General features: G+C 41.9%; 1 protein-coding gene across 2 annotated transcripts; it reads right to left on the bottom strand.

The window, feature by feature from the left end:
• Positions 1–15620: 15620 nt before the first annotated feature.
• On the bottom strand, positions 15621–24021 carry LOC136948167 (CD209 antigen-like). 2 transcript variants are annotated; one of them, XM_067242484.1, is made up of 6 exons: positions 23916–24021; positions 23252–23338; positions 22759–23106; positions 22456–22601; positions 17331–17431; positions 15621–16978 (listed from the first exon to the last, which is right to left on the bottom strand). In XM_067242484.1, exons 1-6 carry the CDS (start codon positions 23983–23985, stop codon positions 16837–16839), a joined length of 894 nt encoding a protein of 297 aa, XP_067098585.1. In that variant the 5' UTR covers positions 23986–24021; the 3' UTR covers positions 15621–16836. The 2 variants fall into 2 exon arrangements, with proteins under 2 accessions (XP_067098585.1, XP_067098586.1); XM_067242485.1 differs by lacking the exons at positions 15621–16978; positions 17331–17431 and adding exons at positions 21432–21884; positions 22076–22173.
• Positions 24022–25308: the final 1287 nt, after the last annotated feature.

Genomic DNA, 25308 nt, shown 5'->3' with positions numbered 1-25308 from the left:
GATGCTGACACACACACACACACACACACTACGAGAGATAAGCTGACACTAGATACTAGTGACTAGATAAACGTCCTGGTTGACATCCTGAACGTGAGCATAAGTGGAGATGGCTGCCTGTTTCCTGGGGACAGGAAACTGACTTCAAAGAGGTCAAATGTCATTGGCTGCCACTTCCTAATAAGACCCCACCCCTGACTTCCTGATCAAATCAGCCCACCCCTCAACCACATCCCCTTCCCCATGAATGAACACCCTGGACAATACCTTTTGGGTAGGAACAGGTCGTATCAATCTTTGTTTCGGGTCCCACAAACGTCCTCAAAGCTAGGATAGATGGACTGTGTGTTTTTAGGAGCATTAGGGCAGCGCCCGGTGCCCATGGGTGGCGAACGTGGGCATATTTATTTCTCACGACATCCATTGCTCCATCTCGAATGGCAGCTCATCGTGGCGTTGAACTTGGTTAGGCTATACTGTCCTGAACCGCTCATCCAAACAACATCACTGTCGGCACTGCGTGTCACTGCGTGTACTGCGTTTCCTGAGCAGTACACCTGTCAAACTGTTTGCTTCACACAGTGCCTGATTGTCAAGATAATCAAGCCACAGTTGTTCAGTTGTCTGCCTTTCTGGTTACGGTAGACGCCGCCAATGAACAATGACACAGTAGAAGTAAAAAATATTACCTTGATAGGCTAATCTTTTTCAATATAGTGTGCAACTCCAAAAACTGAAAAGCGCGAATCAAGTTGGTGTCTGGAAACAAGAGTGTTTTAAATCTCAATCCTCATGTTCTTCTGCCAACATGCTCAACCTCAGCGTCACACAAACACACACACACCTAGCCCGAATCTGTGCACCCGAAATGATCATTCTCTGCCAACAATCCAATTTAGTTTAAAATAGCTTTGTCCACTGTCAGTTGACAACAACAGAAGATGTCCACACCTAGCCATTTGTTATCTTTTTTCACCGTGTGTTTTTCTTTTTGTCGTCAGGAACAAAACAGGTGCGGTTGACGAGCCAAAACCAATGACAACAAAAGTGGAAAACTGTCAGAGCAGAAACATCTCGCAATACAGTGCAGTCAAAACACAGCAGTGGAAATATACAGTAAAGCTACACGCTGGGCTTTTCTCTCGACTACACAGCAAAACCGTAACCCTTCTCCCCCCGCACCATCCCGTCTGTGTGGACGCACAGGAACAGCGCATGCAGAAAGCAGTCGATTGTGTTTCATGGGCGTAGATGAATCGGGCAATATCCATCAAACCAATCGCAGCCGGGCTTCACCACGATGTGAACGCTTGGCACGGCAGAGCCTTGTCCCGCAGGAGTTCACGGTTGTCCTGATCATTTGTTACCCGTCGGATGGCTAAACACTGCCATTAGTGATGTCAATCCCCCCCCACCCCCCTGAACCTTCCCTAGAGGCAACGCATCAGTATAATTAATAGGAGGAGGGACGTAGGGGTCTTTTTGGGGGGGAGGGAGGGAGGGTTTAGAGCCCCTTCCGAGAAGATGAGGATGATGAGTGAAGCTCAGCTGGGGGAGCTTCGGTGTAGGACTAATCAGGATTAGGGAGTGGAGACGGGGGGGGGGATATTAGAGGGGGTCATCTTATTGGCCCGTGGGTACATTTGAAAGCAAACTGTGCAGCCAGATGTCCCTATGCTCATGCAAACGCACGTGTCGCGAGAGGACATTGTCGCATCGTATCAAAGTGTTTGAACACGTGCACGCGAGCAAAAAATCATTCATTCGTTCACAGCCATCCCTCGCAAACTTCTTTGCAGAGGTTTCCTATACTGTGTCTGAAAATGGCCTATTGTCTCAGCCACCCAATGGACTAATACAAGGTCAATGGATTCAGACATGGCAACGAAACAAACACACACATACACACACACCAACACACCCCCCTCCAACCCAGAAACCCTCAAATCCTGATAAATGGCTGTAACCACAGGCCAGAAGGGGCCTATTTTTCTCCACCAGCGTGGCTTCCTTAAACGTGATTACACTTGATTAATACCTGTCCCCAGTACGGCTATTCATTACCGCCCCACTCAGTCCCAACGTACGCCCCATCACACACTGGAAAAATCACTCAGGGCCATTTCTGTCATTTTGAATTTGACATGCCATCAGACATCCAATGCTTGTTTTTTTCTTTTCGCCTCTTGTGTCTGTTTGTGTCTGCGCTGTGTATAAAATTGGCGTGATGAGCGCAAATGGACATCCGTTGGCATAAAACTGATATCGCCGGCAAGCTGTCACCAGCCAACCTTCAATTGAGCTCAATTTTAATCTTTTCCACAGTGTAGCTGGGCTGCATTAGTGGAATTGATATGGGAGATACGGAAAGGCTTTGTCGTTTTCGAGAGGACGCGTTATTTCGGTAACGACACCATTGCTTCGAATAAATGACTTCCAGGATCTATTGGGGTCAGAAAAAGGTCTGAGAACGCTGTGTGCGACATGACTTGCCGTCCATGTTGTGAGACGTTGCACACCATTCAAAGCTTGTGCTTTTCACGGGATTCACATGTTCAATGTCACCATTTATCTTTCGTGAAAATGATGGGGGACAGAACATCCATTTATGGATGTTTATTATGTAAATGGTAAAAGGCAGGAGAATGCTGTTTGGCGCACATAAACATCAATACCGGTTAGATTATGCAAAAAAGAAACCATAAACAAACTACACTTTAACTTCCCACAACTAGTGTTTCTGAGGCACACAGTACTTAGTGACACTGGCTGCAAATATTATCCAGGCCTCTATCACCTCTTCACTTCAGGAAATAATGTTCTATTGACGAAACCTGCTAACTATTAGCATAATGAATGACTGGTTTGATCTATCCCACACAGAGTCAACGGCAGATGCCCGATAGGGACTCAAATGATGATGATAAGAGCTCTCTTAGCCGGGGAAAGAGGAGCAGGTTACAGGCACAACTGGTGAGCAGGACGCGGGTGTTTTAAGGAACGGAGATAGCCCTGGCAGACGGATGGAGGGAGGCGTGGGAGGAGAGCCAGGTGAGAGCGGCAACTCATTCTTTCTGGTCGCTCCATCACCCAGCTGGGTGGAGGTGTTAAACACTGCTCGTGCATCACTCCCACTGCTGGGGCTGTCAGCACATACTGTAACCCCCCCCCTAGCTGTCCGGCCTTGGATAAGGGATGTATATGTGTGTGTGTGTGTGTGTGTTTGAGTGTGTGGTTGTTCAATTCTGAGGAAAAGGTGGTAGAAATGTAATGGAGGGTCACCAACAACTCCCCGTCTCCACTAACTATATCTCTGTGGACTGACTCTAGATTGTATAGTACATTCTGTCTTTGTTCTTCACTGTGCTTTTAATAATAGAGACAGAGACCAGGTCTAGGGAACGTGTCATTAGACAAAACCAAGCCAACCATGCTTAGATCAATCTAGCTATATCAGTTAATGTGGTTGGAGTGCGAATACTCCAACCCAGAAACAGTATTACTAGAAAAAGTCGTTCTTTTGTTTTTGAGGCCCTATCAGTTTAAGTGTAAATGTTCAAGGGAGGGATGAGGTATTTTGGAATTGTTAGAATCCCCTGGGTGTGTAGGCACTGAGGTAAGGTTAGTTAGCAGGGAGATGTGTAGCCCGTGGTCTTCAGACCTCCATGGCTAGCATTTAGCATCCTAGCTTCCCTGAAGGATTAAACCTCCATAAATCAGCTCTTCTCTGGGGGTCGACGGGGATTTAGACTCATGCAGCATCAGCATAGTCTGTCTCCAGGTTTGTTATTCTTCTGATGCTGTTGGGCTAAGAAAGGTATTTCAGTCAGATAAGATACTCAATCTATCAGATAGGACTGCTTAAATGCTGACATGTGTCCTTTGAATGTATTCATTCATCCAATAAAATAAATGCTATTATTTCCTTTATGATTTAAATCACGTGTTTTAGTCGCATTGTTACTTAGCCAGCCAAAAGGCCCTCATCTAAAAAACATTGCATTGATAAATCACTGAAGAAATAAGGGATTAAGGTTTGGTGTGTGTGCGTCTCTTTCTCTCTCTCTCTCTCTCTCTCTCTCTCTCTCTCTCTCTCTCTCTCTCTCTCTCTCTCTCTCTCTCTCTCACTCTCTCTCTCTCTCTCTCTCTCTCTCCCTCTCTCTCTCTCTCTCTCTCTCTCTCACCCACACACATATAAGGCCACAAAGGACAAAAAAACACCCATACTCTCACACACCCACATACAGCACAAGCATTCTCCAGTGTCAGTTATCCACCTCTCTTTGCTCTGACCATGCCAGACCATACCAAGGAGGTTGTGTATGACCAAGGAACGTGATCCTATAGGAACTAACAATAGCATTCTCATTATAATGCTCACGTGTTTGCTGGAGCTGAAAATTCCTCCCAATTATCGCAAAAATCCAGGAAATACTATTTGTAGGTTGACAATACTCCATGGCGTTGCAATGTTAAATGAGATAACAACGGCACCGACCATCCTTAACACTTGTATCTACACACCTTTAACCTTCAAGCCTCCTATCAGTTGTTGACCTTCTTCGTACACCATGGCAACACGCCCAGACACTCGCTTGAGCACGCTTTGGAAGCCAGAGGTGAGAGAACCTTGACCCGAGGGGCTTGCGCTAACATGTTAGGCAGCTCCAAACATCAGGTTCCCGCTCTCATTACACTTAGGTGCCGAGACCAACTGTCAGAAAGCAAGATTTATGAGCTGTGGAGTGAGCTGGTTCAATGAGGCAGGTGACCCCGCTTTCCTTTGGTTTGGTCCCATGGTTCCTGACATTGACATTACACTGTAGCGTACAGGAGCATGTCCTCAAATCACCACTGCACAAACACACGCACCCTCGTGGAACAAAATAAAACCCACTCGCACGCATGCTGCAACCTTTTTCTGGTAAAGGGTTTTCAGTGAGCAATACTGAAAAGAGTGTGTGGATCACCTAGTGTGAGAACCGAACAACTGCCATTAAATCTGTGGGTTTGCAACAATGCTCCGCACGCGCTGTTGACATCCACTCTATTGTCACTGCAGCTGCGCCATGTGTTTACTCTGAGGGAATACAAAGGTCACGGCTTTTGACCCATGACCTTTTCATTCGGACAAAGCCCCTGAGATGGAAGAGGCAACCCTGGCCGCCATCTACAGCGAGACTAAGTCTGCCGAATGATTATTGTAACTCCATATTGAACAGACCATGCTATGTTTATAGCAACATTAAGATGAATGGTTCATTTTGTATCGGATGTGAACGTTTTGGCTCTCTGTGTGCCGTGCCAGTTAAATCGATAGTCTTAAGGCAATTAGCTGAGATGAAATGTAATATTCAGGATGTCTAAAAGGAAAAGGAGTCTCCCGGTTGTAACAGGAGCTTGTCATAATATACGGGAAGAGAGAATAATCATAACGATGCAGGATATAGTTAGAGAGGAACACGTTATACGTCCAGGCTTCTGTAAAACGATCTTACCAGGCAGGTGTTTATGAGGAGTGGCACTGAGTGCATTCCTCTCCCCTACGAAGATCCCATTGTACTCTGATTACTAGTCGCTTTGGATAAAAGCGTCTGCTAAATGAATAAATGTAAATGTACTATGTATTCCTGTTGTGAGAGGTTAGTAATGCTGTGCATGAACAGTTGATTCACTTAGCAGGTGAACAATTCTCAAAGGCTATCTACGGAGTTCTGCAAAATATTCTTCACATAAATGAATGTGAACCATTAAATATCCATATTGCAGAACACCATCAAGATAGATGTTTTTCCTCATGTCTGGATCCATAACAGGGCTTTACAAAGGGACTAAAACAAGACAGGTAGATGATCCAATCTACCAATCTACCTACAATCGTTTACACAAACAAACCTGCTTCTTGGATATTTCGCATTACCCCCGCATCACCCCCCATCTCCATGTCTGGACCCAAGCACACTGGGTGTGTCCTCTGTCAGCAGTGAAAACAGATTCTGTTTTTTGGGTTTTTATTTATTTATTTATTTATATAGAATGAAAATGAATGACAGATAGTAGATGGACTTAGATAGTAAATATGACAACCAATCATAAATTAAGGCTGTTCATCTGTGGGTCCTACAGCAGCGAATGAGGGAGGGTGCTCTCATTGAACGTTTACAGTGTAGTTGTGAATATTAACTATGGTGTGTGGGTGTGTGTGTGTACTCACATTTGTTGTGTATTTGTTTGTGGTATACATGGTGGCTGTTAATGGTGTGTGTACCAGAAGATCCAGACAGTAATGTGTTTTACTACTGAAAATATGCAGCGTCTCAAAAAAAGGATAGCAGGCTGTCACTACCAAAGCACTGAAAAGTCCTCCCTACTAAATGAACACAGTCCAAAAAAAACACTCAACTTTGGAGGACCTCACATTTAATCATGCAGTTAATGTTCTGCTCATGTTAGCAAACATTGCAATAGAAATATTGGTGATGTTCCATCCTCACGGCAAGTTACCGAATCCTTTCATGTCTAAACACTCAAGCTACTCCACACAGCAGACTTGGGTCGTGACCGTGCCAACCAATGACAGGAGAGCCGAGGACGATGCGAGTGGACGCAACAAGGCACACGTGACAGAGGAGAGAGTGCGTGGAGGTGGTCGGGAGATATAGACAGTATATATTTTAATATGCATGATCAAAAGTATAAACCTTTATCCCGTGTGTGCCAAACCATTTATACCATACCATACCGTACCATCTGTGTCCTTTGCAAACTTCAAAAAAAGACAAACAAATAGTGGGTGAGCAAATCATCAGAAGTTACAAGCAATAATGCCAAGTCACATGGATGCTTGTGTTTCATGTTATCTGAATTGTCCCTGCCAATAACACAGAAAGCTGTGTGTAGGTATTTAAAACATTCTGTTTGGACTGTATTATTGAAATACTAATGACATTAGTATCACCCAAGTGCTACACATGTGACTGTGTGCGTGTGTGTATCTCTACAGGCACATAAAGAGATACATGTATATGTGTGTTGGGTAAACCATTTTTTGTTCTGCACCACAACACAAGCTACATTTCAACAATGTACTGTACACATCCAGACTGACAGCTAATTTCAGTGAAAATATGAATCCACCAGTTAGTCACAGGGGCCAGAGCTATTTAACATGAATTTCACCCTAGCTGACCTCCTGTGGCTCCTTATTGAGATGTTAATACGCTCACTGCACAAGAAACGCATAAAGGCCTGGGCTAATTAAGAAGAAACTAATAGCACCCATATTAGCATTCTCCTAAGGTTAGGTTAGGTTAACACTGCAAGCTTCCTCAATAAACACATTGGAATTGGGGGGGGGGGGGGTTGCCGAATTGGAGATAGCAAGATGGATGGGTGGGGTGGGGTTTGAGGCAGCAGATGGTGTCGTAGCATAGCAAGGTTAACAGTTAGCGTGCTCGGCTCTGCCAAGGTCTCCAAGCGCCTTCTGCCAATCTGGGCGATGTGTGTGGTTGGATGAAATATATTGCGGGCCCTTTGAGAGAGGGTGGAGGGAAAGGAGAGAGAGGGCAGAGTGCTGAATGAAGCCATCTTGTTTGAACATTTTGGGTTAGGTACTGGTGTGGTGTGGAGTTGAGAGTCTTGACAGCCCTGCACTGAGGGGGATGTGTGGCCACCTACAGTTGTTCCGTGCAAGCTTCCAGAAGATTCTGAAATTCAGTGGGCATGGGAGGTGTTGCACAGCTCTGTGAATCACCACTGTATTTTGCTATTATTTCTTTGCTACAGTCCCTTCCCCATAAGGAGACGTCCTCTTGTGTGGGGTTTGTTTGTGTGCGTGCGCTCAAACACTATTTAGATCGTTCATTATAATTCCTGGCATTAATGGAGACATCTGTCTGTTTTGTTAGAAGGGAGTTGATTCGCTTGTCACCGTCTGCCATGCGCCCTCCTTGCCAGTCTGCACATGTATGGCACTGGGTGCCCAGCCCCTGAGCTCTAGAAACAGCCTGTCTTTCTGATTTCAGTGACGCCACAGGGCTTTTTTTCTGTACCTTCTCCCCTGCCCCCTGTTGGTAGATAAAATAACCCTTTTATTTCAAAGAGCCACATCAGAAGAAATCTTTTCAATTCGACATTCACTTATTTGTATAAGGAGTACCAAGAACAGACTAGACACAAGAAAACAGTCATATACATCACACTTGATGTTTGTACTTGCTAATAGTTTGTCATGGTTTGTCATGGTCCACTCAGATTAATAATACAGTGGTGAGAATGATTAATGGTATCTATGCCATTAGAAGGAGTGCTCATCTGCTAACTAACACAACAATTAGACTAGTCATACAATCTCTAGTTCTGTCAAATCTGGACTACTGTCCTGTGATTTGGTCTAGTGCATCAAAGCAAGAACTCAGTAAACTTCAGCTTGCTCAGAACAGAGCGGCAAGACTGGCACTTCACTGCTCTGTTAGGAGTAGTGTGGAGGTTATGCATGCCAGGCTGTCATGGATGAGGGTGGATGAAAGACTGGCATGTAGCCTTATTCTGTTTTTAAATAATGTGTATTCCTCACAGAAACCTGGCAGTTGGTATTTACAGCTATCACCTGCAAATGAGAGACATGGTTATAATACTAGACAGGCAATAAGTGGTCACTTTACTTTTTCTCTACCCAGAACCAAGCACTTAAGAAAACAGTAATGTACAGAGCCATTGTATACTGGAATGTGCTCCCCTCATATGTGACTAACACGAAATAAATGTGATTTCAAAAGGAAACTTAAGGCAGCTATAATTAGAAAGGAAATTATAGTACATTAGATTATTATTTTAGGTATTTAAGGGATTTTAGGTATTATTTTACTTTTAATGTAAATGTTGTTTTCTAAGTCTGTGTTTTTGTGATAATTGATCATGCTGTACAGCATTTTATGTATTTATATTGTATTGTAATATTTTTTGCCTGGACCCCAGGAAGAATAGTCTCCACCATGGTGTAGACTAATGGGGATCCTTAATAGATGCATAAATAAATAAATAAGTATTCAGAGTGTGGGCCTTTATCGAATATCCTCAGGGATGGAAAAGACCAAAAGATCTTTAAAGAAACTTTACCAAAGTTTACTAAAGATTTTCAGTCAGCTTGAAAAAAATAATTGAACACACCATTAAACACATAACCAACACTGGAGGCCAGAAATAATTTTACAATTGTAAAATCACACATGGTGAACCTTCATGCTAAACGTAACATTTTGCAGTAACCAGCAGTGAGCTGGTAACGTGTCCTTCTAAACAGTCAGTTACTAAGAGAAGAGGTGAGAAAAACTTAAGCGTTGCGGTTTAGGATTCGGATGTAGTAATTAATTCCGTTTATTTTCCTCTCTATGGAAAGCACTTTCCTCTCTATCAAGCACTTTAGAGACGTTAAACACGACCCAGACAGTGCTGGGGTTCCACAAAATCATGTTTAATCCTATTCTCTTCCTGTGAATGTAGACAAGTTGATATTTCAAATAACTACTGGAGATTGCAAGATTTTAACTGTTTCTTTGTGTATATGTGTATGTGTACCAGTGTGTGTGTTTGGACCAAACCAAAGGTCATAAGCCATTTTTTGTCTCCAATTGGTGTTTTTTCCGAAGGAATCTGTCTAGGATTAGTTTTACTGCCCGTCCTCTGCCCTTTCAGACCCAAATAATCCTTAAACGTCAAACTAGGCCGAAGAGGTTATGGGAAGATTAAACTGGAATCTGCTTACACACCAGACCAGCACTTAGTTTGTCAATGTTTTTCTTAATTGATCTTATAGAGCATGAGCCATTTGCAGTTGCTACGCAAGATAATTAAAGCCACGCTGCAGTCGAATTTGGGTTGGGATTCCGATGTGATTAGATTCTATCGCATATTTCATTTAAACGTACCACGGTGTTGTTGTGGTGAATCGGGGTGAGATCCACCAGTGATGTTGACCCAGAGGAACCTCTATCTGCTGACTGTCTCCAATGGCAACCTGTACTGATACAGTCTCCTTCTGTCCTCCACACAACCTGTCTTCAAAGCATTCCCCTTCAGCCCTGAGCTTCCTGGTAGGATTAAAGTGCCAGGTAGCAGTATTGACTGCGTCGACGATGCAAGATTAGATCGTCGTGGACACGGCCCAGGGTTGAGAGGTCAGTACAGCAGGAACCCAGGCATTGAGGAGAGATGGGCCATGAGGCTCTTGTGAGAGATGGACAGAGACTCTCCGGGGAGACGCAGGGAGCTCCTTCCACCGCTGAGGTGTCCAATCAGAGAAGATCCTCGACCGAGATGGACAAATCCTGCGCTCTCACAGGGACGGCGCGAGGTATGCCTCCACATACCTCACATACTGGTTCATATAATAACCCACATTCACTTAACAGCTTTCATTCAGAGCGTGGTGCAAAGTGGGATTCAAATCTGCCAGCTCTTGATCTGCAGTCAAATGCTCGACCACTGAGCCACACCAGCTCCTTTAGGAAGCGAGAGCTCTGAGTGATGCATTGAGCCTTACTCGCTGCAGATGGAGTGGATGTTACTGTTATGTCATGTAGCTGAGCAACAGCTACATTCAGTTCCTTGAATCTGATGGGAGAAGCAGACACCAGGTAAGGAGGAGAGGAGGACACGAGACAATGGAGGTAGCTTGAACAGAGTTTCATAAAACGATTTACTGTAGAAGTACCTTTAGAACATTAATGGAGAGATAGTCACCTACCACAGTTCTGTGACCGATTTTTTTCTCGAAATGGCTTACAATGCATATACACATATTTTTACATTTCATAAAATGTGTATCTTATTGATTCACAACCCTAACACATATCACCTTAACATAGTTACCAATACTTTGATACATATTGCTGTAACTCTGTATTGATTTTATTTAATTGTAAAATGAATGAGAGTCTGCTATAGATTTTTTTCTACACACTGCAGTCATAAACCTGTACTGTACAGTATATTTCAAGGTCTTTACCTGATGAATGGGCGACCTTCAACAAAAATGTACACTTTGCTACACTTTTGGTTAACATTTGGTGCAGTTATAGTACATGTGGAACCCAATATACTAGATATTTAATGTATATATAAAATAGTCATTACAATTGCAATGGAATATTACGAAATTATTCCCTTTCTTTCTGTCTCCCTTTAATCACTTCACATTCACTTCACGACTCTCTCAATTCATTCTTTCACCTCTTCGCTCTCCATCGTCACTTTCACATCTCATTTCCCTCTCCTACCTCCCCCTTCGTCCTATCTCCCTTACACTCACGATCCACTCACACACACACACACACACACACACACTCACACGCACAGGGTTAAAACCCCTCTGTGCCGATTACATTACAATGGTGTGAATAGAAGACAACCAATTGTTTTCCCTCTGTCTCACTGCTCTCTTCCATCCTTCACTCTGGGGTACCTGGAGGAAGGCTACACTCAGTGGTGGAGCATTTTACCGCATATCAAGAGGTTGCCAGTTCAAATCCCCCCCGTGTGCTGTATGTTGCTTTGGATGAAAGCATCTGCTAAATGAATACTTAACATTATTATAAAAACTGTGGCCCCTCTCTTTGTATCTTTGGAGCTGATCACAGATAGCAATTTACTCAATTGAGGGTAAGAGCCAGGCCTTGGAGGAGTTTGCGTGTATGTGTGTTCATAGCTTTGTTTAAATGTCATTTAAGATTCAAACAAATTCTCCTTTCCTCTCACTTCCCTTTTCTTTGCTGTATCTCCTGCATCGCTCTTGGCCTCTCCATTCTTATCTGCACTCGGATCTGACACCGCCTCTTCCCTCTCCCCTTGCATCTCGACTTCCCTCCCCTCCTTTCCCTTCGTCTCCTCTGTTCTCTCCCTCACAGTGATGGCTCCCCGCGAGGACAGACAAAGGCGGTTCAAGTGAAGAACTAAAGGCGGGTGACTCTTAATTAAAGCTTGTCTTCCCCTTCGTTCTTATAGCGAGAGGGATCCAAGCCACAAAAACAACAACAACAACAACGGTGACGTTAGCGCAGCGAAATCGGAGAGCGCCGCTTTCCAAACAGGCGTCGTCCCCCACTGACAGCAAACTGCGACAGAGAGAGGGGTTCTTCTTGACAAAGCAGAAGCAAGCCAGAAGGATGTATACTGAACAGACATGCATGTGTCACCATGTGGAACTCAATTCTCAAGCTTTATTGTGTCACATGCGATGCAATGGCAAATCAATTGGGGTCGTTTACCTGGATCCTCACTTGGGCTCTGCTCGACCAGGTGGGGGCCGGGTCGAGTGAGTTCAGGGGGGGTGAGTGTAACCGAGTCGTTGGTTGAACTCACCCCTGAAGTATTAAAAGGCCTACTGGTCCCTTACAGTCAGACGACCCTAGTTCACACACCAGTGTGGGCAAGAAAGGGAGGAAGATATACTGGCAAGCTACACACTAACATCTGTTATACACACACAGAAACACAGTACCATTTGAACAACTATACCTTCAAGTGATATATGGGTGGTATACCTCAGTCACCACACAGAGCTGGAATGCATTCAACATAAATGAGCGTCTGCTAAATGACTAAATGTAAATGCAGAGTAAGTAAAAAATAAGATTTCACCCCAAAGTGTAAAATGTCAATAAGTCAGTCTGTTGATATACTATTTACTCTAGTCCATTTTTTCAAAGGGTAAAATATTTGTTTACCACTTAAATCTTTATCTATGCCAAGCAGGTTTAACATCTTAGAGATGGGACACAGACACAGCGAGGGATGATCAGCCCTCATCAAGATCAAAAACAAGGTCAGTTCTTTTTTTTCCAGCCCTGCTTCACTGTCAGCTCTGATATTATAACCATGAGGTAAGGGAGATATGTAAAAAAAAAGAAGGAAGAATTATAGAGCAATTGAAGCGTGGGGGGGGGATAGTAAGGGGAAGATGAGTAGCATGTGAGCAGAAGAGAGGAACAAATATTCTAATGGAAAAAGAGTTGAGCTGTCACTAAGAAGGGAATGTGCTCGCTGTCACATACACTCGGGCTTGAAAGAAATGTGAATGAGAATGATAGAATCCTACGCCCACTGTTTGTGTGTGTGCGTGTGTGTGTGTGTGTGTGTGTGTGTGTGTGTGTGTGGGGTGTTGTGTGCCCACAGTGCTTTTGCTTTCTGGTGTCCACTGAGTTAACGTATGTGTCTGTTACTTCAGCATTGGAATAGTATTCTTTGGGCTTTCAAAATATTTTGTTTCTTTCCATAGAAACACTGTTCAAATGGAGCTGTGTGTGGCTTTACGCGCGGGTGAAAGCCTTCAGGCAAAACTGGTGTAGTGGAGTGTGACTTCAAAGAGAAATAGGACACCCCCACAGTAGGGTGTCGCAGAGAGGAGAGATGGAGGGAGTGAGAGATACAGAGAACTATGATGGGGAATGAAATGAGACAGGAATATGGGAAAAATCGATCAAATACGTGACGCAAGTGAACGAAGCACATGCGATGCATGTACAAAATGCAAGTGAACTGTAGAAATCGAAAAAGGAATAGAAACGTCTAGAGGCAAGAGGAAACAGAATGAAGCTAACTGGAACTGCAGGGAACAGGAGAAGGGGAGAGTGTTGTTCCCTCTGCAGTAGATATATCGAGTAAGAGGCCATAAATCAGTTGTTGACACACCATGAGAGGATATGACATGTTGTAGAGGCAGTGACTCACCTGCAAAAAAATTTAATAAATAAAAGAAGACTGTGTGCAGGCCTGTAGAGGAAGCCCATGAAAGTTAGAGGGTGCAAAGTTTAATCATTTAGAGATTTTTTGTGTGTTAACTGCAGGGTCAAACTGACAACTTACTCTGTATGAGTGGAATGATATACTTTCAAAAACAAATAATATTATTCTATTATACCTTCATGCAACAAATGTCACTATCAATTTAAATTGAAACAATTGGGACTCCTAGTCAGCATTTCATTATAATACTCATAAACAAATGTCATATTCTCCCAAATGGTCTCTTATCGGTGCATGTATACCTGGTTGTGTACATACCACTAACCTTATGTCTTTCTGTTTAAGTTGGAGTTAGGTGGTGCCAAAGCTGATGAATTCCTGATAGAATCGTGTCAAGGTTGCACAGCGGTCAGAGCATGATTGTAATGGGCACGGGTTGCCTTTGCGCTGGACTTGCATTAAGTTGTTGGGGACCAGGGTGGTTCTTGCGAATCACACCAAAGAGCCCCTATTTGTCAAACCTGTCCACAGAAGCAGAGCTCAGCAAACATGAAAAATGCAATTCTTCCCAATTCCCACCGTGTGTCGGGTCTTACTGCAGCGCTGCAGAGGGCATGACAAGGTTAATGAACACGTATTGAGCGTGTCATATTGGCTTTCTAATCACCCCTGTGCTGCCCTCCGCCTGTTATGAATGTGATTGCAGATGAGGAAAATCGAACGGTGTTACTGCTCAGTGTAAAGCCAAGGGCTCTCGCCCTGCCTGTGGTCCTTATCGAGACAGCCAAGTACAAACTTGACGGCGGCTGTTCATTCAGGGAGCACTTCAGGACCCTGTGCAGGCGCCTTCTGCATGCCTATACTGAGGAACAGACGATCCAGAAATAGAACCACAAGGAATTGGGTATTTGCAATGGTGTCATGAAACACCTTCCTTCCCTCTTATCCCTCATTGTGTCGTTAATTATAAGGACAGTCCCCGAGGGCAAGAAATTAGTAGATCTTTTCTTGCACCCTTGATCGATTTGTTCTCAAGAGTCACATGCTTTAAATGCATCGATGATGATGGATAGACACATTAGCTAAGCAATTAAACACTATTCTTGTTATCAGTAAGATTGGGATCTTAGACCCAGCCAAGCTTTCTTATGGAAAAGATTATGGACATATTATATCTAATAGGACCTCTATACCCAATCACATATGTTGTGATAGTGACCTAAGCATCCATCTTTGGTAGGAAAGGAATTCAAATTAGAGTTGTGATAAGTTCAAAGTTCAGCTACGATTCTGATTAAATTGAGGGAGATGATATAGACATGCAAATAGGATTAACCAAAATCTTGCCTCTCATACTTTGAGCAATTACTGGACCCCGCTGTATTTTGATGGACTTTCTCACTGAATGTGACACTGTGGAACCCTAGTCAAAGGTTTTGTTTCCACACTGATGGGGAGGGATTTAAAATGTCTGAATAAGTAGTAGCTCAGCCATAATCATCTGTTTGTCTCGTCGCAAGCTGCTGTCATTCAGTCTCAGAGACTTGTTCTGGGTCTCGCATTGTTCCGTGCTTTTCTAATAGAATTCTCCGGTTCACTTTCTGTTCATCATTTCAGCGAGGCCTGCTAACGCGCCCTGCTACACCTAGGTGTCAGAATGATGGAAAAGGGATTTTGAAAAGTGGAATGTTTTTTTTTCTTTCTACTCCTCTAGACTTTAGAAGATCATCAGGTTTGTGTAGCGTGTCACCTCAATTATCAGGCTTCATTTTGGGGGAAGTCAGTCTATGGTCAGTCTCTAGTGAGTTGATGTCAGGATTAGTAATCAAAATAAATTTGATTCGTAGCCTTTATGCCTATTTCAGACATTTATTCTGATATTTTCTGCTGCTAGGTACATTTGAAATCATTATTTGACATGGGAACGTAAAATGTACATACAATTTGGTCACAGATTCTTAGAATGGAATGAAATAGGTTGTGTTTTCCAAAATCACAGCTGTTGGAATTTAATGGTATCATTTATTTTTCTCAGGTAATTTTTTTTAAAGTCAGTGACAGTTTGTGTGTGAATTATTACAAAATGTGTTGTCATCTTTTCTCATGTAGTTATTTATTTATGAACACAAGGCAAGGAGGATTTAATCATCTAAGATGATTGAGTTGCAAGTCGCAGCAGGTCGCAGGAGGTGCAGCAAGTCTCCTTGAAAGTATTTCAACTTTCAAACAGACAAAGGGCTGTTGAAAGAGCTGATTTTGAAATTAAAGTCTGCACATTTAAGAGTAACTAAACACTAAATCCTGGTCTTTTACTCCAGCAATTGTTAGCAATTTTTTGGTAAATCCCAGATCTTTTTGCCCCAGTGATAAAAACATTTGAAAAACATTTTGACATAGAGATGCTCTTTTGGGGTACATCATCACTGAGATGGAAGGAATTCTTTAAAGTAATTGGCCATATCACTTCAAGTGTTTCTGTAAGCCCCAAAAGGATTATTCATGAGAAAAATCCTCCACCCACAACCTGAAAGCACTTTGAGTTAATAAAAGAGGTGGGATAAAACTACAGGTGGGACTCAGGTGGGTTTAGTTACTCTCCAAGCAAGCATTAATCAAGCATCAATGTACTTTCCCTTGTAACATATTGCTTAGATTTGTTTCCAGATATAGCATTCAGACATTAGTAGCAGGGTGTGGTGGTGCCCCGATAACTCAATACTTGATTATAGATTAAGTATATCTATTCTACAACACCGCTACACATTACTCCGCTAAACAAAGGGATCTTTTCTCAGTAGGTACATTAACATTGTGAATTGTTGGTAAATACTCAACAATCATTCATATATAAAGCCAACAGAGTTTTTGTTTAGGACCATTTTGAGCTGTGGCTAAGCTGTGGAATTCCCCTGGTGTGTGGGTGTGTGTGGATGTGTGAATGTGTGAACGCATATGCATAAACACCAGAACAGTAAAGAGTAAAACTTTTGCACTTTTGAATAAAATATATTTTTCCAAACTACTCTTTCTCTTCTGAATGTCATCCTAAGTTACAGCACACATTATGTCCCCTGCCACCATGACACAGTGTACATCTTAATGCTCGCAAACCCAGTTCTTTTGAAAGGAACATTTGTCATCATTCCAATTCATTAATCCATCATTCTCTGGTCGTATCTCAACACAGTCCTCTGACGTTCCCCCATAGTTGTTAGGTTCTCCAACTTTCCAGTACCTTCTAAAAGAGAATACAGAAAAAACGACCTCACAATGGCATATTCTGAAGGGATGTATTTGCTCAATGATAAAGTGAAACGACTACCAAAACTTCCTTCTCCCCTCACCCCAAGAACCAAATAAACACTTCTACATTTACAATTAGTCATTTAGCAGACACTCTTATCCAGAGCGACTTACATTAAGTACAGGGACATTCCCCCCGAGGCAAGTAGGGTGAAGTGCCTTGCCCAAGGACACAATGTCATTTGGCTCAGCCGGGGAATCGAACTGGCAACCTTCAGATTACTAGCCTGGTTCCCTACCCGCTCAGCCACCTGACTCCCTAACATACTTCTAACATTCTAACATACCCATTGTCCAGTGAGGCACCATCCACCCACTTCCACACTCGATTTGAGTTCTTGTCCCACAGACCAATCCAAACACGTATGTTCAATAGAGTCAGAAGTTCCTGTGGATGAATATCAGTCCAAATAATTTGATGGTCGAAACAGTTACGAATGAAAATGCCGAACCTGTCAAAGAACAACTGTGTGTCTCACCTGTTCCTTTTCACTGTTTATGATCACCAAGCGTGCTCCTCTTTGTGTGCAGTCCTGACGGCTGTCCTCCCAGGTCTTCTGCTCAGTTGAGATGTAATAACAGCTGGAGTCCAGCCTTGTCCATGCGTTGTCACATGGGCTACATGCTTCTGAGTTTTAGTTAAAAAGACATAATAAACCTACATTAACTCAATTTCAATGGTGGATTCTCAATTTGACAATTGTGGAAGAAATTGGGATTTCCTGTGTGCTTACATTAATCACTAATCAATAGAACTAGTCATTGGATACTAGTTAGTACGTTTATCATGTAAGCTTGCTATTAATAACAGTATATTGTGTCTATGTGTCAGGGTTAATAGATGTTCGGGGTCAGGAGAAAGTACTGGCTAAACGGTCCTTGTCATGACTACAAGGAGAGCTCCAACTATGAACTCTCTAGTGTGAGAGTTGTCATGTGTTGGGAGCAGTGAATCTTTTTCTCTGAGACTGTTGTAACGTCATTCCTGCCTGACTGTCACAATCTATGTTTACATTCTTGTGCCCTATAAAAGATGGTCCTCCGGCTTTCGTAGCGGAGAGAGACCTGGTTGAGACCTAATCTTGGTGTTGTGTTGTCATTTATGGTCAGAAGACTGGTTTTCTCTCCCTATCTGCAGATTGATAAATACGTATTAAAATCCAGAACTTAACTGAACTTAGTCACTCCTTTTATGAAGAGACGGACAAAACACTTTCTTCATCACAATCTACCATGATTACCTGAGTACTAGACAAGGCAACACTTTAGATTAAGGTTACATGAACTACCATGTAACTACGTAGCAATGCCTATAGTGAAAACATTGTAGTTTGTAGGAATTTCAATGTAATTAAAAAGTTATTAAATACGGTCACTATCAAAATTAATAAAGAAGAACACGCCCCACAATATCTTAACATCTAAATATAATTATATAGATATATTAACTGTGTTAATAATAATAATAAATAATAATCATTAAAACATTTCTCTCATTAGAAAGGTTGTAGTAACTGATTTGTGTCTGGTCTCTCATCTCACTCCATCTCACTCAATCTGAAATAAAACAACATTTTATCTCTAAGGTGTACGCTTAATGGCATAATATACATAAAACACACTGCAATCTGGCCTTTTTAATTCAAAAAGCCATATACTGCCAACGTGTACTGGTGGCAGGATTTAGCTCAATGATATATGCAGTATATGTGTTCATTTCTATAATATTATTATATTCTATAATAAGTAAGAGTGGTTAACCTACAGATGAGACGTAGAGAGATGTTGAGGGAGACTTGCAGGACACACAGCAGCCCAAAGCTCACAGCGACTACTGTGAAGAGCTTACTCCCTGTGGTAGGATCACATATACAAGTCTGCATTGAGATACTTTGTTTCAAAAAATGCATCCACGGTCAGATCAGACTGGGCACATTGATTGAAGCATGGTTAGTTTAATAGTTAGAACTACTATTAAACATACAGTACTACTAAGTACACAATACACCTCAAAATAATAATATTTCCAAACTGGGCATCAGACTGACATAAGATGATGTAAAACTTTATTGACCTAACAGGGAAATTTGTCTTGGACTCCATGCTGCAGTTTATCCCTGTAAAAAATGACTGTATCCACACCGTTAGAAAGTGCAGGGCTCACCTGGTGATGGTCCTGTATCTGGGTTCTTCTTGTTCCCCTCAGGTACATTTACACACTGATCCATCGACATGATACTCACTGATATTACTGGATTCATCTTACTAGCAGTGACCTTGTTTTTGGTTTGAGGGATGTTTGGGAGAAACTTACATTTCTGTATGGCAGCTACTTCTTACTGTGGTTTGTCAACTCTAGGTTCTATCACACCCAAGGGCCTATTTTTATAAATGTGTGATGTCCAAACACACTTACTTCCTGCTATCAGTTCCCCCCTTCCCATACTGTAGGTTCCTGCTATCAAGCCTGACGCGTTTGACAACCAAAGCAGTTTAACGTACAGATGAGGCGTAGAGAGATGCATAGTTTGTTGAATTATTAGAGCTAATGTTAAACACACAGTATACTAATAACACAATGCACTATCCCTTTAATAATATCACCAAAAAAACAAGGATCCGATTTACATGGTTCTAACAGTGTTTGGGTGGACCAAGTCAAGGAAAAGTCAGTATTTACCAGGCACAGTACAAAATAACCACATCTTAGATGCCAGGCATGGTGAACAATAATAGTAGCTCATCCACGGTTCAACAATAACATCTCAACTGCAATATTACATTGTTATTGCTGCACTGTACTATGCAATATCTTAAGTATGTAGTGAGGTCCGCAAGACCACACGGAGCCAACATCTTGCCACACCTGAAGAGTGATTCAATCACATCAGACAAACATAATCAGCCCTTGTGACACCCTCAGTATGCTGATTACCCACCAAATGCCGATGCAAAGGAACCATAGAATTGGGGGGGGGACCTCCCCAATCTACCTAATCAGCCCTCCTGCTAGCTTGCAAGCTTCAAAGGGCCTGATTTAGACAATACGTCTCCAGCGACCATTTGCTATCCGTTTCGGCGGCGATTTGAACAAAGAACATACCTTGATCAGAACTTTTGAGGAAAGTTCTTGAGACTTCACCTTTACCACAAGAGTAGAAGGTGGAGAATTATGAGAGGGATATTTGTGTTATGTTTGTTACTTTGTTTTAATGTTGTGTTCACTGAAATCTTGATTCTAGTAACAACTCTTTCTTCCTGAAAGATAACCACGTCATTCTTGGTAACTACACGAAGCTATCATAAAAAACAATCATTCAACTATATTTTGTAACTGTACCAAGATGTCCAGAACAATATTTGAACCATCGAATGAACCAGCCAGAGATCAGATCACACCTTTGGTAGGTGTGAAGGAAGGAGGGGGGAGTTGAGAACCCAGCTTCCCCCAATCCACATCTGACCCCAGACGGGTCCTCTCTCGAACTGTATAAAGCCCTAAGATGACCATCAATCTCTGACTCCAGCGAAACCGACCATGGCATGAACGCCATCAGGATTGGCGTTCCAAAGGACGTCGCCAAGCTTCTCCTGAGATTCAACTTCATAGTGAACGCGTCACTATCTGGACGTTTCAACAGAAGAACCAAAAACGCAATTCCAAATGCGACTTCACTGAGATGCCGCAGACTCAGTCACATGACCCAGCGCAGCCGCGCTTTGACTTCAGATTCTTCAAATGGACCTTTGGCGCAAACCGCCCTCAACATCATTGATCAACCCCTGATCAAACGTAACTATGGCTAACGCTCTTTCCTCCTCGACATGGCATTGGCGTGAGCTCTGTTTATGATTTGTAAGGATGTAATCATTGACTGTACAATTTCTGTCTTTCTTTAAGTTAGACCATTTCATTCTGTTCATTGAAACCAATCTCTCATATCAAATCCATAATCCAACTTGTTCATAAGATCTGTTTACCTTACTTGAATAAATTCATTGTAAAGATATTTTGACGTGCGTGTTCACTGATGTTACGATTGGCTCTACACTTAGAACAAATTCATTCCTAAAGATGAGACTGATTATTACATATTAAACATAGGATTCCCTAATGTCCTAAACCAATATTAGGGTGGTGCCCCAAACTTGATGATAAATTAAGTATTTCTATCTTTAAACGAGCAAACCCCGCTACAAGTACATCAAAGATCTTCTTAGTTGTTCCTGGTTAGGAAGGGGAATAGAGGAGAGCAGCACATTCCAGGTACAGTACATTTGCAGTCATTCATTTCCATGATAGAGGACATAGAAAGCAATATAGTAACTAATACTATACACTGGTTTAATTGTTAAACAGTGAATATATAAGGTTTAAAGCAGCCATGTCAGATACAACTAAACTGAGTCTGTTCTATAATTACTCTACCACAGAAACGTACTCTACAGTCTACTTGAAACAGGAAGCTACCATCTTACCAGATACCCAAACGTGGTTCCTGCCATCAGAGCTGACATACGTTTGACAAGGGATACAAATGTAAAAAACAAAATATGTTTTCTTCGGTTGTGTTTCTTTGAAGGAAAAGTAGTCTTTTAGCAGACATTTGTTTGGCCTGTACGGACTACAGACCAATGCATTGCTTTTAATCTAGCTACAACACACAGAAATAAAGACTTTTTTTAATGTGCACAAGTTCTAAATCTCACAAACCCAGTTTTTTAGGAAGCGACATTGGTCATCATTCCAATTCATTATATTATTATCACTCAGTGGTCGGATTTCAACACAGTGTTCTGGATTTCGCTGAAAGTTGTTAGGCTCTCCCACGGTCCAGTACCTACATGAACACAAAAATAGGAAACAGTCTCAAACTGTTGTAACTGAAGGGACTTTTTTGACTGTACTTGTGGTTGCAACCCACATTACATTTACATGTTTTTGGTTGCAGAAAATAGACTCCTACTATGGCCGCTAGTCCACCCCAACTTAATAAAAACCCATTTCAAAATGTATCTTGTTCTAACATACCCCTTGCTCACTGAGGAACCATCCACCCATTGCCATATTCCATCTGAGATCTCAGATAGACCAATCCAGACTCGTAGTTTCAGTTCGGTCAGAATTGTCTGTGGATTAAGACAAGTCAGATGGTCAGATGGCTGAGCGGTTAGGGAGTCGTGCTATTAATCAGAAGGTTGTTGGTTCAATTCCCGGCCATGCAAAATGATGTTGTGTCCTTGGGCAAGGCAACTTTCCTCTGGGAGAATGTCCCTGTACTTACGGTAAGTTGCTCTGGATAAGAGCGCCTGCTAAATGACTAAATCTAAGTCAAAATCACAAAGAAGCAGAAATGTATTGATTTATTAGTCAAAGTATTAAATCGTTTCAGGAACAACTGTGTGTCTCACCTGTTCCTTTTCACTGTTTATGATCACCAAGCGTGCTCCTCTTTGTCTGCAGTCCTGACGGCTCTCCTCCCAGGTCTTCTGCTCAGTTGAGATGTAATAACAGCTGGAGTCCAGCTTTGTCCATCCGTGGTTACACGGGCTACATGCTACAGTTTACAGTTTCAGTTAGAAACCCCTTGAAATGTTGCATTACTGTATCTAGACATTATATACTCAAATAATTTCAATGACAGAATGTCGGAGACCTGCCCTCTTACACTGTAAATAACATCAACATAATTACCGGTACTTTGTTTTACTCACCCCTTATCCTGGAATTTAATGTTGTTATCTCCGTCTGTAATGTTTTTTTCTCGTTTTCAAGCCTGTTGTGACTGATTTGTAACTGTCTTTTTTGAGTGGACAGCTTGTCATAACTGATTTGTAACTGGCCTTTTTCATTGGACAGCTTGTCATAACTGATTTGTAACTGGCCTTTTTCATTGGACAGCTTGTTATAACTGATTTGTAACTGGCCTTTTTCATTGGACAGCTTGTTATAACTGATTTGTAACTGGCCTTTTTCATTGGACAGCTTATCATAACTGATTTGTAATTGGTCTCTCTCTTCAGTCTGGTTCATTTGTGACTCGTCCGTCCAATTTCTCCAATCTGAAATGGGAAAGAATATCTCAGGTGTGTCTAAAATGTCATGGTGTAACAAATCCAAATTCAACATGGCAAAAAAAAAAATTCACCAAAATCTGTAAGACTCAGGAATGAACTACAGTATACATCTCTATCATTGTCAACCTACAGATGAGGCGTAGAGAGATGTTGAGGGAGGCTTGCAGGACACACAGCAGCCCAAAGCTTACAGCGACTACTGTGATGACCCCACTTCCTGTGGTAGGATCACACATAGTATGGCACAGGTTAACACTGGTGTGGACACAAATATATACCATTCCATAGGGAAAGTATGGTTTGTTGAATGCTTAGAATTACCATTACATATATACAGTACTGACTAGGGGTGTAATGATACACCCAGCTCACGATACAATACGTATCATGATACTGGGTGTACGATACAATAAGTATCACAATATTTTGAGCAATATTTTAAATGAAACCGAAATTCAATTAACAGATTTATTTCCAAAACATTAAACATTTTCAATCATTTTCTTTGTTGTACATACAATTTAGTTAACTCAGCTCAAGCGATTTCTGTGAATGCAATGAATGCACGCATGATGCAGAGTAGATCGCGCGCTGGTAGCTCAACCAATAGGATCAAACGGACGTCATATTGTAAAAATATTGCCATAACTCTATGATACATATTGTTACATTTTTGTATTGCGATATATTGTTCCAAGATATATTGTTACACCCCTAGTACTGACACAACCCTATCTCAAAATAATATATCTAAATGTCACACTGACTATGCCATTACAAAGTGCAAGGCTCACCTGGTGATAGTCGAGTGTCCAAGTTGTTCTTTTTCGCCTCAGGTACATTTACATATTGATCCATCTCCATGATTCACGCTCAATTAACCAACTAGTAATATTCTGATTTGTTAGTTTAACTACTGGGTTATATAAGGTTACAATATGAACAACTCCTCCCTAGTCTTGTTCTCTCGTGGTCAACAACCAAAAACCTTTTTGAGATTTCTCAACTCGAAAGTCAAATGTTCCAACACATGCCTTCCTGTTTTCTGGTATGATTAAATGGAATTTCAACTCAAAACACCAAAAAAGGAAGTGTGTGAGCGTTAGTTCATCCTAAGCTCTGTTTGGAAACATTAAGGTCACAGTACAAATAACTCAGGAATAAAAGCCTATCTTTACAAATTACCTTTTATCCCGCTCTTTTCAATGCCAAGTTGGAAAAACCATTCATCCCATGAACAAAATAGCCCTTACCAGCCCCAGCCATTAATAGCCCTCAATATTATGTACCTTTTTAAAAGCTTGTGTGGACATATAACGATGACAGTTTGCTATAGCCTACTAATCCACTTGCATTTACCGGCAATTAAACTGTTAAAATGGGAATGATTAGGTTAATGGCTAGGTTTAAAGTTCTACTATCTCCAAGGAAAATGGGCCTCTTATCAGTCTTCTCCACTCCTGACTTGATTTTGTCAATATGTGATGAAAACAATCCTGACAAATTGAAAACGCTGACTTTGTTGTTGTTGGATGACAACTTCTATGTGAGTGTATACGTGCCTGTGTACTGAATATGAATGTATTGCTCTCATTGTGTGCATGCTTGTTGGTACTCTCTGTACATTTTCCTTGTGCTCACCTCTTTACCTAGTTCATGCTGCAGTGGCACTTCGTCAGGACCAACAGTCCTTATGGTCCTTTGATTAAAGACAGCACCCTGGCAACACCCAAAACAGTATCGATTGTCTGGACTCGGCTACAGGCTGCCCATGTATCAACCTGACAAATGGTCGCTAGGGCGATGAACAAATCTCACAAACACACACACACACGCTTACGGGACATGTACCACGGCAGACACTTCTCGAACAATGTTGTGCACATACATTCAGACCTTACCACTATCAATTAGTTGTGTACTGCCCCCTAATGTTGCAGTGTAGGAGTGTGTATCTGCATGTAATGAGGTGTGATGGTACGACTTCACCTGGCAATTGAAGTGAAAATAACGTATCAAGATCTACCATGAGAACAAATTGAAATCTGTTCATTGTGAATAGCTCCTTGTCATATACCCATACAGTGGATGACATTACATGGTGATTTTATGTCAAATCAACACTTGATATGTCAGAAGGAAACTCATTTTTGACTTTGATTTGTTGATTCCCATGGACATTCCCAT

This window comes from Osmerus mordax, chromosome 8, assembly GCF_038355195.1.
Source record: "Osmerus mordax isolate fOsmMor3 chromosome 8, fOsmMor3.pri, whole genome shotgun sequence".
Classification (NCBI taxonomy): domain Eukaryota; kingdom Metazoa; phylum Chordata; class Actinopteri; order Osmeriformes; family Osmeridae; genus Osmerus; species Osmerus mordax.
This window is presented reverse-complemented; position numbering and strand designations above follow the sequence as displayed.